Below are 12,674 nucleotides of genomic sequence, written 5' to 3' on the forward strand. Positions count from 1 at the left end.
GCTTGTTTGACCTGCTTTCTTATAGAACTCGGGACTACCAGGCCAGGGACGGCACCGATTAAAATAGATGGGGCCCTTCCTATCACTAATCAATCACTAATTAAGAAAATGCTCTAAAGGTTTGTCTACTGCCTCACCTTACAGAGGCATTTTCTTTTCTTTTTTTTATTTATTAAAAATTTCCACCTCCTCCCCTCCTCCCAATTCCCTCCCACTCCCCCCCCCCCCATTCCCTCTCCAGTCCTAAGTGCAGTCAGGGTTCCCTGCCCTGTGGGAAGCCCAAGGTCCTCCCCCCTCCATCCAGGTCTAGGAAGGTGAGCATCCAAACAGACAAGGCTCCCACAAAGCCAGCCCATGCAGTAGAATTAAAACCCAGTGTCATTGTCCTTGGCTTCTCAGTCAGCCCTCATTGTCAGCCACATTCAGAGAGTCCGGTTTGATCACATGCTCCATCAGTCCCAGTCCAGAGGCATTTTCTTAATTGAGGTTTCCTCCTCTCAGATATAGCTTATATTAGCTTATGTCAAGCGGACATAAAACTACCCAGCACACTGATATTTTTTAATCTTTAGTCTAGCCATCCTAATGGGTATCAAATCATTCATTTTTCTGAAGGGTTCTTATTGATTTTTCTCAATGTTACATAATAAAAAACTGGACTCTCTTGTTGGATTTGAAGAAGCAAGCTGCCATGAAGCCTGAAGCCTAAAGGAGTTTGGAAGCACACCCTTCCCTGGCTGAGTCTTCCTATGAGAAAAAAAACCCCAGGAGACACCCAATTCCACTCTTGTGAGGCTGCGCAGATTTCACTAAGCCCTGCCTGAACCCTTGCACCAAAGACACAGGAAGAGCTGCGGGGACATTTTCAATCCCTAAGTTTGCGTGGTTTGTTTGGCAGCAACCAGAAATTAGTACCAAGTGTCAAGGTCCTCAAGCACACAATGTATGGAATGCAATGACTTCATATGATATAATCATGGGTCAAGGGTCAGTGCTGAAGCGAGGCAGACCAGGAATCGCATACGGCTCTTTCAGTTCCTGTAGAATCATTGCTATTGCCTCTTATCCAGGGATTTCCACAAGCCTGGGTTCTGTTTTCAGTTCTCAACACGAAAGGAAGGACTGAACTACTGTGCATGGGTGTGTGCATGCAAGTGTGTGTGTGTGTGCTGTGTGTATGTGTGTGTGTGAGAGAGAGAGAGAGATTCTAGCATAGGGTAGATTGGAACATAATGTAGTTCAGGCTGGGCCTGAACTCAATATAAACCTTCTATCTTAGCTTTCCACTTAAGTTACTACTTCATCCCGGAATAATATTCTTTTTGCTTCTCCTCAGTCACGAGACATAACCACCCTTACGGCTGCACAATCTAAAGTCATCGTTACCTCTCAAGTTACATCTGGTTGCATAACATGTAGTTACCGCAACCTAGCTTGCCTTCTGAATAAACAGATCCTCTGGAGAAAGTCTCATGAAGCTAGAGACAGCCTATATTCTGCATGGGGAAGCTATGTGCAAGGATTGAATGGTTTTCCTAAGGCCAAAGATAAGCAAGTGGCCCAACGAAAAAAATAGCACTTCAGCCCCCGGGGCCTCCTCATGGAAGCCCAATATCCAGCTGAGACTTTACTGCTCACTGGCTGCGTTCTTCACTCCTGGTAGCACCATGCAACCCCTGACTGTGGGCTGTGAGTCCTCCGCAGGCTGCATGCCTTTTGCACGATAGCCACAAACATCCGTGGAAAAGGATTACGGGGTGGGGGGAAGCTTTGGGGAATTTTTAAGGAGCTAGTCAGTGACAGGATGCAGTACCTCTGGGGACAACGATCACATCTGGGTCAATCCAGAAGATCCTGGGAGATACCAGGGGATTTTTCAGCCACCAAACTAGCAAGCTGAATCTCAGGTTCAACAGAGGGAGAACAGAGGTCCTCCAGGGGGCATTTTGTAGTGCCTCAGAATTACCCAAGGAGTTATTTACATAAGAGAGTTTGGGGTTTGTCCCTGAGATTCTCAGTTGACTGGTCTGGCGGGGGGGGGGGGGGGGGGGGGTTCTGGTGATCTGCATGTTAAGATTTATTCCAAATGATTTTGCAGTAGGTGGTCTCCACCGCTGGAGAGACATCAAGTCAATTAGAAATACAATCTCTAAATTGAATCGCCACGCTGACATTCTGTGTGCTCGCAAATATTTCAAAACTGCACACAAACAAGCCAGCATTGCTAATAAGGAAATTGAGGAAGAGTGTGGTTAAATAAGTTGCTCAATATTTACCATCAGCTGTTGTACGAGCCAAGTACAAGAAAGAAAAAAAAAAAGGGCAAACAAACAAAAAAATCCTCTGAGGCTTTTCATACTCTACCCCCTCGAGTTCATTCCATGTCCTAAAAAAAACTAGTAGAAAATACCAGAAGGGCCTCTGAACTGTGTTGATATTGGCAGCAAAAGTGCACCCAGCTTTTCAGTCTCAGTAAGTGAATGTTTTTTCAAATCTCCCAAAGCCAGCCACCCTGAAGTCATAATGAGTTTACCTCACTTCAATCTCTTCAGCCAGAGCACTCAAAAGAAAGCAAGGCCCCCTCCCCAACCTCCAGATCTAGGGTCTGACTTAATGGCTGTCTCAATGTTTTCTGGATGTTTTTCTGATATTAAACACAGGGTCCCAGGCTTGCCCTCCTTTGGGCTTCTTATGGCGAGCGAGTTACCTAAACCCAGTGAGCATCAGCTATGCCTGCACAAGCCACTTGGCTGATTAATGCATCCCTCACATGTCCTGTACCCAAGAGTCATCCTGCTTTTTGTTCGAGCACTCAAAATGCTAGACAAAGAAGAAATGAAAATCGAGATTTTAAAATAGGAGAAAGTAAGTGAGAGAGAGGGGGAGAAAGGGAGGGAGAGGGAGGTGGGGGAAAAGAGAAAGAGAGGAAGAGAAAATCACGAAGCTTGTTTTAAGTAACAGGTGTGATACAAAAATCCAATGCACTGGCATCAAACCAGCCCGTCTTCTGCAGGTTCTGGGAGTTTTAGAATGTGCCAGTACTCTCATCTGAAATGCACTGACGCCTCACAGGTCACGTGTCAGGTTTCTTATTCCTCTTCCTACTTTTCTGTCAAGAAATTTCACTAGCCAAAAACAAATATTTAAAAAAAAAACACCCCGGAGAGTTCCTCAAGGATCTGTGAAGCATCATTTTGCAATGTCAAAACTTCTCTGGCAATGCACGTGTTCCCAAACTGATTTATCAGGTCCAAACTGTACCTATTTGCAAGTGTGTTGCAGGCACTGCTTCAAGGGAAGTGAGTGTGCTTACGGGTCTATCAGCTGTTGTGGCTGGAGGAGATAATTCTCGGAGTTATTCGTGTGTCTGGGGGTTCTAGTAGTGCCTCTCCACCCCCTTTCTGGCTTTTCAAGGTCCCAATTCAGGGACCCATGGGTGTTCAGGAAGACTCTAATCTTTTCATTTCTAGAATCTTCTCACTAATAGAAAAATACCCATATTATCCCCCCTCCCCACCGTGAAGATCCCATGCCGTGAAAGTTTGCCATGTGTATGCAAAGTTTGATCAAATCGTAAATCTTCAACTTGCATGACACCTTCCTTGTTCTTTCACTTGCCAAACAAACACCCACTGAGCAGAGTCTGCATGTCAGGCACTGAGCTGCTCAGGTAGAAGAGGAAGAAAGGTCTGGTCTCTGTCCTCAAAGAATTCCCATGTTCAGCAAACGGAAGCCAAAGGGTCAAGAGCTTGTGCTCTGTGCTGAGGAATCTGCCTGGAGCAAGCAGCTCTGAGACCCAATATGGCTTTGGCTCTTAGTCCCAGATCTGGGCTGCATTTTCTCCCGGAGACTGACACACCTTTGTCTAATTAATCCGAAAGATTCCAATGGGTTATTTGTGGTTCAGCACACAGTGATAATACAATGAGTTATAAGTCTGTCCAGCCACGTTGGGCAAGGTCTTGCGGCGGATCCTGCCTATGCCAAGGCTGGAAGACTTTGTAGGCGTGCAGGGCTTTTCTGGATCAACACGAAAGATGTTTCAAAACAGATGGGCTGGAAGCCTGAGAGAGAAAGCATGGTGTTGCCAGGAAACCAGAGAAGTGCAAGTGACCAACCAGGGTCAAGGCTGGACCAGGCCAGAAAGGGAGGATGGGCCGGAGGGATGCAGGTATGTGCATGTAAAAGCCTTTTTCATTTACTTCAGAGATGAGAGGGAGTATAGGTTGGGTGTGCAATTAGGTGGCAGAGGTGCCATTAAACAAGAAAGAGAACACAGGACCTAGATAAGAAGCGAAGATGAACCATGGCTGTAATCAGCATGAGAAATCCAAAATTACCAGTCACCCAGTGTGACGGGATTCAGTGAAAGTACCCAGGGCCAGTTTTCTTAGCTTAGGTAGCATCATTATAACTTGGCCATAGCTTAATATTCTTAATTCTTTAAAAATGTTAATAATTTCTCTAGTATCCTTATTAATATCTGCTTGGGCCGGGAAGTTTAGAATAGACATTTTTGCTGAATTATTAATTTAATTAATATAATTATCTATTTAATCTGTTGAATACCCAATCAGGTGGTCACTAAATATGAACTAATAGGGGAGGAGAGCAATGGTACTTATTACTCCAACTATCTGTTTTTCATATTATTTGGTGGACAAAAATGCTAATTAGCATTAATTAATTTAGCATTAATTAATTAATTAATTTAGTATTAGATCAATTTATACATCACAAAAGTACTTCCTCAGAGTAAACACTAGCGAATGAGACCTGTGACCCCAGTGTCTCATGAGGTCACCTTGGTGGAGATGCCTGATCTATGAGCACGGTGTGCAAACGCTACTGCAGGGGGAACTCCTGTCCTGCAGACTACCAGCAGAAGAAACGCCTCGAACTACGCATTCCAAGCAAGTTCCGTCTTCGCCTGCACCTATTGGCTGCGGTGTTAGCCTTCACGTTGCGTGTATAGTCTCATTCTGAGTTTACAGCTTCAGAATGTGAGCGCCAGCAGCAGCCCCTGGCTTTTCAGATGGGTATCAAGTCAAGTTAGCAAACCATCCCTCCACCAGGCGGTGGTGGCGCACGCCTTTAATTTCAGCACTCAGGAGGCAGAGGCAGGCGGATCTCTGTGAGTTCCAGGCTAGCCTGGTCTACAAGAGCTAGTTCCAGGACAGGCTCCAAAGCTACAGAGAAACCCTGTCTCAAAAATCAGAAACAAAACAAAACAAAAACTATCCCATAAATAACAAGTCGTGGGTGTCAGGTGCTCAGCTCAACACTAACATCAAGGCCATATTAAATTCACACAAGGTCCTTGTCCTCATTGAGTTATATTCTTGAAGGGGAAAGGGAATAAATACGCTAACCACTAAACTTGATCAGTGGGTTAGGGTAAGTCTTCTGACAGAAACACATTTTGCCAGAGTGACGTGCCGGGACCACCGAGGGAAGACGTCAGATAGGCTTTTCTGATGGGGTCACAGCCCAGCCCAATTCTCGGGGATGAGAAAGAGCCAACAGAAAGGAGCGCTGGGCAGCAGGCCCCACACGCGGTCTCGAACTAGAACTGCACTATTAGGTTTGAAGACTAGCCGAGAGGCCAGCGGCCGAGGCACGGGTGGGCTGGGGCCGGAGCTGGAGGCCTGATCAGGTCTCCCGCCCTCAAGTACTTTGGAAGGAGTCTGAGTTTTCTTTAGGGAGGTAAGCCGGGGAAAGAGGTGGCCTTAAGAAGCAGGATGAACAAATGTCAGGGTAGATGGGACTGGAGGAGTCTGGCTGGCTCCTTGCCGCAGCGATCCAGGTGAGAGGTGAGTGTGTCACGGAGTAAGCGGTTGATAAGAGATGAGCCGAGTTTGTGCTCTTGGAGCCGAGGGAGAGAAATGACTGACTCTTTCACAGCTGCGTTGTCTGCTGCCCACCGACACACTTAAAGAATGCTTTACGAAACAGCCCCAAGGCCTGCTCCTCAGTTTCGCCTGGATTACGTCATCCCCTACTGCAGGTAGCAAGGGAAACGCGCGGCATCAAAAATTGGCAGATTCTTCAGTGCTTTACTTTGTACTGAACCCTCTGGACTCTGGTTGCTGGAATCACAGGTAGGCACCACCGGCCTGGCTTCACAGTCTACCTCCCAGAGACCGAGCCAAAAGATCTTTCATATTTACATATGTTGAGAAGTTGATTAAATGGCAGAATCGTCCGTTATTGCAGCTTTACAGAACTGAGGAGGTGGGCGGTGTGGAGAGGCGTCGAAGAGGGACACGGGATTAGAGACTCAACTATGAGAACCTCACAGCCACCCCAGACACTAGCAGCTGGACGCTTCAAAAGAAGTGGCCCCAAAGGGTATTTCCAGGGCGCATCCTTGTCTGGCTAATTTTTTTTAATTGAGCAAAGGATCATTTTATGCCAGGACTCCTCTGTTGTCTGCCTATTCGCTCACTGAAAGCTCACCTTGACTGTCAACAATGCTCTTCCACCGGAGGAGGAGAAGCTGCATTATTGATGACATTGTGGAGCGGTATTTAAAGACATGGAAAGAGGTTCATAATTAATGGTGCGATGCCCAAAAAGCAGCTTGCAAACAGGCTATGCAGCGCAAGTTTTTGTCCTCATGCACGTACGCGTGTGGGAATCTGAAGGATGACGGGAACAGATTCTCCACACCGCTGAGGAAACTTCTCTTGCTGCTGCTGGACCGTTGACTGACACTTATGTGTTGTGGACTCTAAAACCTAAATACGTTCCTTGGCACGTCTGCAAAAAGTTTTCTTTTTATAACAAGAATAACGAATAGTATTTTACAGGGGGAAAATGGTTCTCCTTGAGAGAGGGGGGAGAGAGAGAGATGGAGAGGGGAGAGAGGGAGAGAGAGAGAGGGAGGGGGAAGAGAGAGACAGAAAGAGAGGGAGGGGGAAGAGAGGGAGAGAGAGGGAGAGAGAAGGAGAGAGAGAGGGAGAGAGAGGGGGAGAAAGAGGGAGAGAGAAGGAGAAAGGAAGGGAGGGGGAAAGAGGGGGAGAGGGAGGGGGAGAGAGGGGAAGGGGGAGAGGAAGAAAGAGGGGGAGAGAGGGAGAGAGAGGGGGAGAAAGAGGGAGAGAGAAGGAGAAAGGGAGGGGGAAAGAGGGGGAGAGGGAGGGGGAGATGGAGGGGGAGAGAGGGGAAGGGGGAGAGGAAGAAAGAGGGGGGAGAGAAGGAGAGAGAGACCATTGTGTTTTTCCAGGCCTGTTCCATTGGATGTGGCAGTATGTGTTTGCCTAGGATGCCAGAACAGTGAGAGTGAGGCAAAGGCAGAAGGTCACAAATTCAAGGTCAGCCTGAGCTTACAAATCACAAAATACCAGCCCCAGTCTGGTGTGTAAAGCGGTTTCCCCGAGACCCCTGTTTCGAGTGAGCACTTACATTTAATTTCCTAACTTTTGGGTTGACATCTTATTTTCAATAGTCTCCCGATACAACTAATTTCCCAAATTAACACTTTCTCCTTTGTCAAATGCCACCCTTCCACCGGAACTGTAGTTTCTGACTCTTCTTCTCCACCTCCACTGGCAGAAACCTCAGATGAACTTGGGAGTTCTTATCCAGATGGGGGAGAGATGGGCCCTGTACCCTGCAGGCTGGCATGGAAACAGTCTTTTTTTTTTTTTTTTCCCACTGTTAAGAGGAAATGCCGTAAAGTGGGTTTACTCTTCACTCATAAAATCCATCAGAGCTCCGGGGGGCAGGGAAGCTTCTACAGAGATGCAAATGCAAAGCTAGCCCAGCCACCGACCACAAAGAGGAGGAAGTGCAGTAATGTGTTCAGGCTGCTGGTCTCCACGGAGACACCACTGAGCAAGTTTCAAGTCTCTATGATTATTTATCAGCTAAATCGCCGGTTACTTTACTACTGTAGAGGAGCCAGGAAAGTCATGGATACCACTTGTTCTGACTTCAGGGGTTACCGTCCATACTTTAATACATGTCTCGGGGCACGTTGTGATCAGGGCTACCACAAAATGAGACTAGGAAATCAAAGAGGAAGGGTTAATCAACCCTTGCTTGCTTAGAAGGCCTAAAGACTGAATTGCCTGTCTGGAGAGACCAAGAGGCTCTCTGTCATCACCCTGGCTAGCGAGGACAGCTGGCTGTCACCCTTCACACCCTTCCAGCTCTGCAGGTTATAGACTGTCACGCGAAGATTGCCAAACTTGGAACAGGGGACTTAAGAATACATTTACTTTTAGGAAGGAGGACCTCCACCTGATGTATCTAGTATATACGCACAGAATCACAACTGAAGCCCTAGACACAGACAGAGTTTCTTGGAGGGAAAAGAACATGCTGAAGCTGACCGACTTGAGACAGACCAGCTCCCCGGCTCTGTGACTCACATCTACCAGGAAATGGCAGGAAAATGACTTGAGCGCATGCATATATTTTGGTCTTAAGAAGACTAGATTCAGTAACATAAAATAACGCCTTTAGGTGGGAACTGACGTGACAGATCTTTTGAAACTTCAGGGCCCACTTAAAATCTCACAAAGGGCAATGGCCAGGATGTCAGTGAGGAAATTATACTTCCGGCAAAGCTATACTGTCACGCGCTGAGGTTGTATTGTGATTTTGTCTGAACTCGGTGTGTGTGTGTGTGTGTAAGAGAAAGAGAGGGAGGAAGGGAGGGAGAGAGAATTTCATCTGAGTAATACAGTAACTACAGAGGTTAAGGATTAAAGGCTTAGAAAGAAACAAGAAAGCATACATTCCCTAAGGACCTTCCAATACATTATCTCACTCAAGTGTTAGAAATAATCCCAGAGCTGGGCATTGTTGTTTCTACTCTACAGAGACGGATAATCGCATCTTTATTTGCGCCAGGTTACAATCAGGGTAGAACCGGGTGCTGCCCAGGAAGAGAGGAAGAATGGCCAGAGCTGTTACCTAAGCCTGCATTTCAATTCTCTGAGGAACAACTCCATCTACAATGAGTCAGCGTGAGAACTTTCTGGAACTGCTAAGGGGAAGTAGACATGCCAGGGCAGACAACCCCCACGACTCTACAGCAACCGTCTGTGTGTTACCTCTCAGTCGAACCACCACGCCACCCCCTCCTGATGTCTACAGATAAGCCAACTGAGCCCTGACATGCAGACAGCAGTGGCTCCGCGGACCCCAGAGTTTGTTGGTGACCAAGCAGAACTGGACCCGGGAGTTCTAACGTCCCACCTTCTGCGTGCCTCATTGTGTCACTGCCTAATTGCAGATAGTGGTGACAGACACAGCTGCAACAGCCATAGCGGTGGCCAGCAGAAAAAGCAGGGCCAATGAGCAGCGTGTCTTATGCAAAAGACTTCAGCAAGCCCCCAGTACGAGGCAGATGAGGAAGAGGGTGGTAAGGAACTATCTTTCCCTGCTCAACAGGTTCCAGGGGTTAAGTGTGGACAGCTATACCTATAATTATTTTATCAGCCTTAGCAGCTTCGCAGAAAAAGATTCAATAGCCATGTGGCACACAGTTGATCTGAAGCTTCCTGCGTTCCCTAGGCTAATCCGTAAGTTTCTCAGAAAGTGGAAAACCTTATCAAGATAGAAGAAATCTGTTTTTAAAAGACAAATATGCATTAAGGGGAGGTGGGGAGCCTCGTTGCCCAAGCACAAGGAAAATGTAATAAAACAAGCAAGTTCTTTAAGTGATGAAAGTCACGGTCACCCGATTTAGGGGATCCAATTGACAAGATACTAATTAAGTCTGGGCTGCAGAATGGCCACGTACGGTTTGTGATACACACAGGTACACGAGGCATTTAAGCAAGCCCCTGAGTTGTCTCCTTTTAACCCCCCTACATGCCTTTCTGCCCAAGCCCTACCTGCCAGCCCTGTGTACTGATTGCTAGCCTCACTAAAGCAATGCTTTTCCACGCCAACGAGGTGTATGGCAGCGTGGAGAGCCGGCTGCAGGGCATTCAAAAGGAACACCAGCACAGAGACCATATATATACCAGAGAGGGAGAGCGTCCCCACGAGACTGACTCCTCCCCACCCATTGCAGTGTTTCTAGGGAAGTCCTTCTCAACCGTTTATAACACACCCTTCATTCTAGAGCTTTGGACCCGTTAGCTTGTACCAAGGTGACAGAAGCTAGAGTCATTTTAGATGTCACTTAAGGAAATGCCCTGACCACACTGCCTGTGGGCAAGACTCTGGCACATTTAAAATCATCATCAACAACAACAACAAAAACAACGACGATTGGTATGGAAGGGGACAACTCACGGTGGTGGTGCCACACCTGGGTTGGTGGTCCTGGGGGCTATAAGCAAGCAGGACGAACAAGCCGTGGGAAGCAAGCCCGTAAGCGGCTCCCCTCCATGGCCTCTGCACCAGTTCCTGCCTTGAGTTCCTGCCCTGGATCCCCTTGGGTAATGGACTATAAGTTGCACGGTGAAATAAATCCTTTCCTCCCCAATTTGCTTTTGGTCACGATGGTTTTGTTGCTGTTTTTTTTCTAATTTTTAAGTATTTTTTGAGATTATAATATAATTACGTCCTGTCCCCTTTCCCTTTTTACCCTTCAAATCCGCCATGTGCGTGTCCTAGGTCTCTTTCAAATTTATGGTCTCTTTGCGTGTGTGTGTGTGTGTGTGTGTGTGTGTGTGTGTGTGTATGTGTGTGTATTCCTAAAAACATGAATACAACCTATGCCCGTCTATATGATGCTATTTGTAGGCATGTTGTCAAGGCTGACCATTTGGTACTGGACAATGAACTGGCGAGCTCTTCCCTGGGGAAGACAATTTCTGCCACTTTCAGCACTCCTTGACTGCCTGTCATTCTCTGTCTATGGTTGTGGCCTCCTGCACCTTCCTCCATCCACGAGAGCATATCTGCTAGTGTTATCACTGTTGAAAACCAGAAGCACTGTCTTCCGAGTCCTGCAAGACCGCGATGGCCAATGAAAACCAAGAGGCCTAGCAAAAGTGTCTGCCATAGTTGAAGGAGAAAGAAAAACTTCCCACGATAAAAATAGCTTAAAATTTGCACACCCAACGAACCAAAGCTAAAGAAAAGCTAGCTAGTGGTCATGGTGTTTCATTACAGCAGTAGATACTTCAACTCGGGCAGACGGTGCCTAACTAAAGCTAGTAAATCTTCTGCCTTTGCTGTGTTTTATATTGTGGTACACAGATGCGTGTATCTTACACAGGGTATCTTGTCTCCCCCCACTAAAGAATTTCATCTTTCAAGCTTTCCAGCCTTCACATGGAACAGCAATTGATCCATACACACGTATATTCATTCATTCGTATAAATAAGAACATATATATATATATATATATATATATATATATATATATGAATATACTATAAAATGGAGATTAAGCTGAGGTTTCCTTGCACTGTGTCGGAAGGAAAAGAAGGCTATTTTCTACCTTACCTGGGAAGAGCGGTGATTTTCCCCCATTTCTCTACACAGAACCTTCTTGGGCCATTACTCCCTCGGAGAGAAGCGAATCCTTCATAGGGTATGCTCGAGGTGCCTGTAACGAACTGTCAGTCACAGAAACAGAGGAGAAAGGAGAAGTCAGAAACCTCAATATGGACAGGAGCTCCATTATGGCTGCGTCACACTCCCGAGTGGGAGGCACAAGCTGGGAACTTCCGAAGTCAAAGTTTCTTCAACATGGGACAACTAAAACTGAGTCTGACAATTGCTCAGCCACACAGAGAAAAGGGCAGTCGATTATACCTGGGAATGAGATGCAAAACATTTATAGAAGATGAAGCATTCTGTGCAGTTTAAGCCAGGGACATGTCCCATGACAGATGAACGACATGGGTCTACTAATTAACCTAAACCTACTTAGCATCAGCCCATCATCAATTCAGCATGACTTTTAGGAATTTTGTGGGCTGCAAATCTGAGTTCCCGTCCTTTAATCCAGAGGCACTAACGAGCCAACATGTAAGGCTGTGCCTTAGTGTCTAAGAGGCTTCCTTGTGTCTAGTACTTGAGTGGTTCCTGACCAGCATTGTCCCGGATGGGAGCTTTTCCAGATGCCACAGAACACAATGACATATTCCCCGAAATGACCTTGCTCTGGAGATTACGGAAAGTCAAGTGAGGGGAAAGGACTGTATCAACAAACGGGGTCCTTCCTTACAGTATTGAACATCAACTCTTTTTCCAAGAAGCGTGTTGACTGCAGGAGGCCACTGGCTGTCAACCACAAGGCCCCAACTGTCCTGAGGGCATATGCCAATCCTGGGTTCCTCAGACCAGCACTGGCACTTCCACACGACCCTCAAGAAGGGCTTTGACCTGGCTGCTGACGCAGTCCGTGGACACGCGGTCAGAAGGGTACGGAAATGTCTTTGCCAGAGAAACAAGGTTTGTATCTATGAGGGATACACACTTCCAACAATATGTAATTATGTTAAAAACTGATGAATTAATGGCCTCTTACCTGTAACAACCTTAGTCGCTGCTCATTGTTGAATCGTTCTACGGCAGCCCAGAACCACCGAATTACGATGTGATTGTCGTGGTACCCTAGAATTCACCACGAAAGCACGTGTTACTTTGACTCTCCCATCTTAAACTACCAAGAAGCATGACAAAGGCCCACAACGCCTTACACACAAGTTAAATGCTGTTTGTAGTGCAAGATTAGGGAGCAACTTTATCGATGCGA

General features: G+C 46.7%; 1 protein-coding gene across 3 annotated transcripts in view; it reads right to left on the bottom strand.

The window, feature by feature from the left end:
- Positions 1–12,674, bottom strand: part of Hecw2 (HECT, C2 and WW domain containing E3 ubiquitin protein ligase 2) — a 337,940-nt gene that overhangs the window by 5,550 nt on the left and 319,716 nt on the right. For all 3 annotated transcript variants that reach the window (XM_087902401.1, XM_087902402.1, XM_087902403.1), the window contains 2 exons: positions 12,447–12,532; positions 11,417–11,529 (listed from right to left, as the gene is read on the bottom strand). In XM_087902401.1, coding sequence (XP_087758527.1) covers positions 11,417–11,529; positions 12,447–12,532 — 199 coding nt within the window. The remainder of the gene's footprint in view (positions 1–11,416; positions 11,530–12,446; positions 12,533–12,674) is intronic.

The sequence above is a fragment of the Myodes glareolus genome, chromosome 27 (assembly GCF_982192425.1).
Source record: "Myodes glareolus chromosome 27, mMyoGla1.1, whole genome shotgun sequence".
Classification (NCBI taxonomy): Eukaryota; Metazoa; Chordata; class Mammalia; order Rodentia; family Cricetidae; genus Myodes; species Myodes glareolus.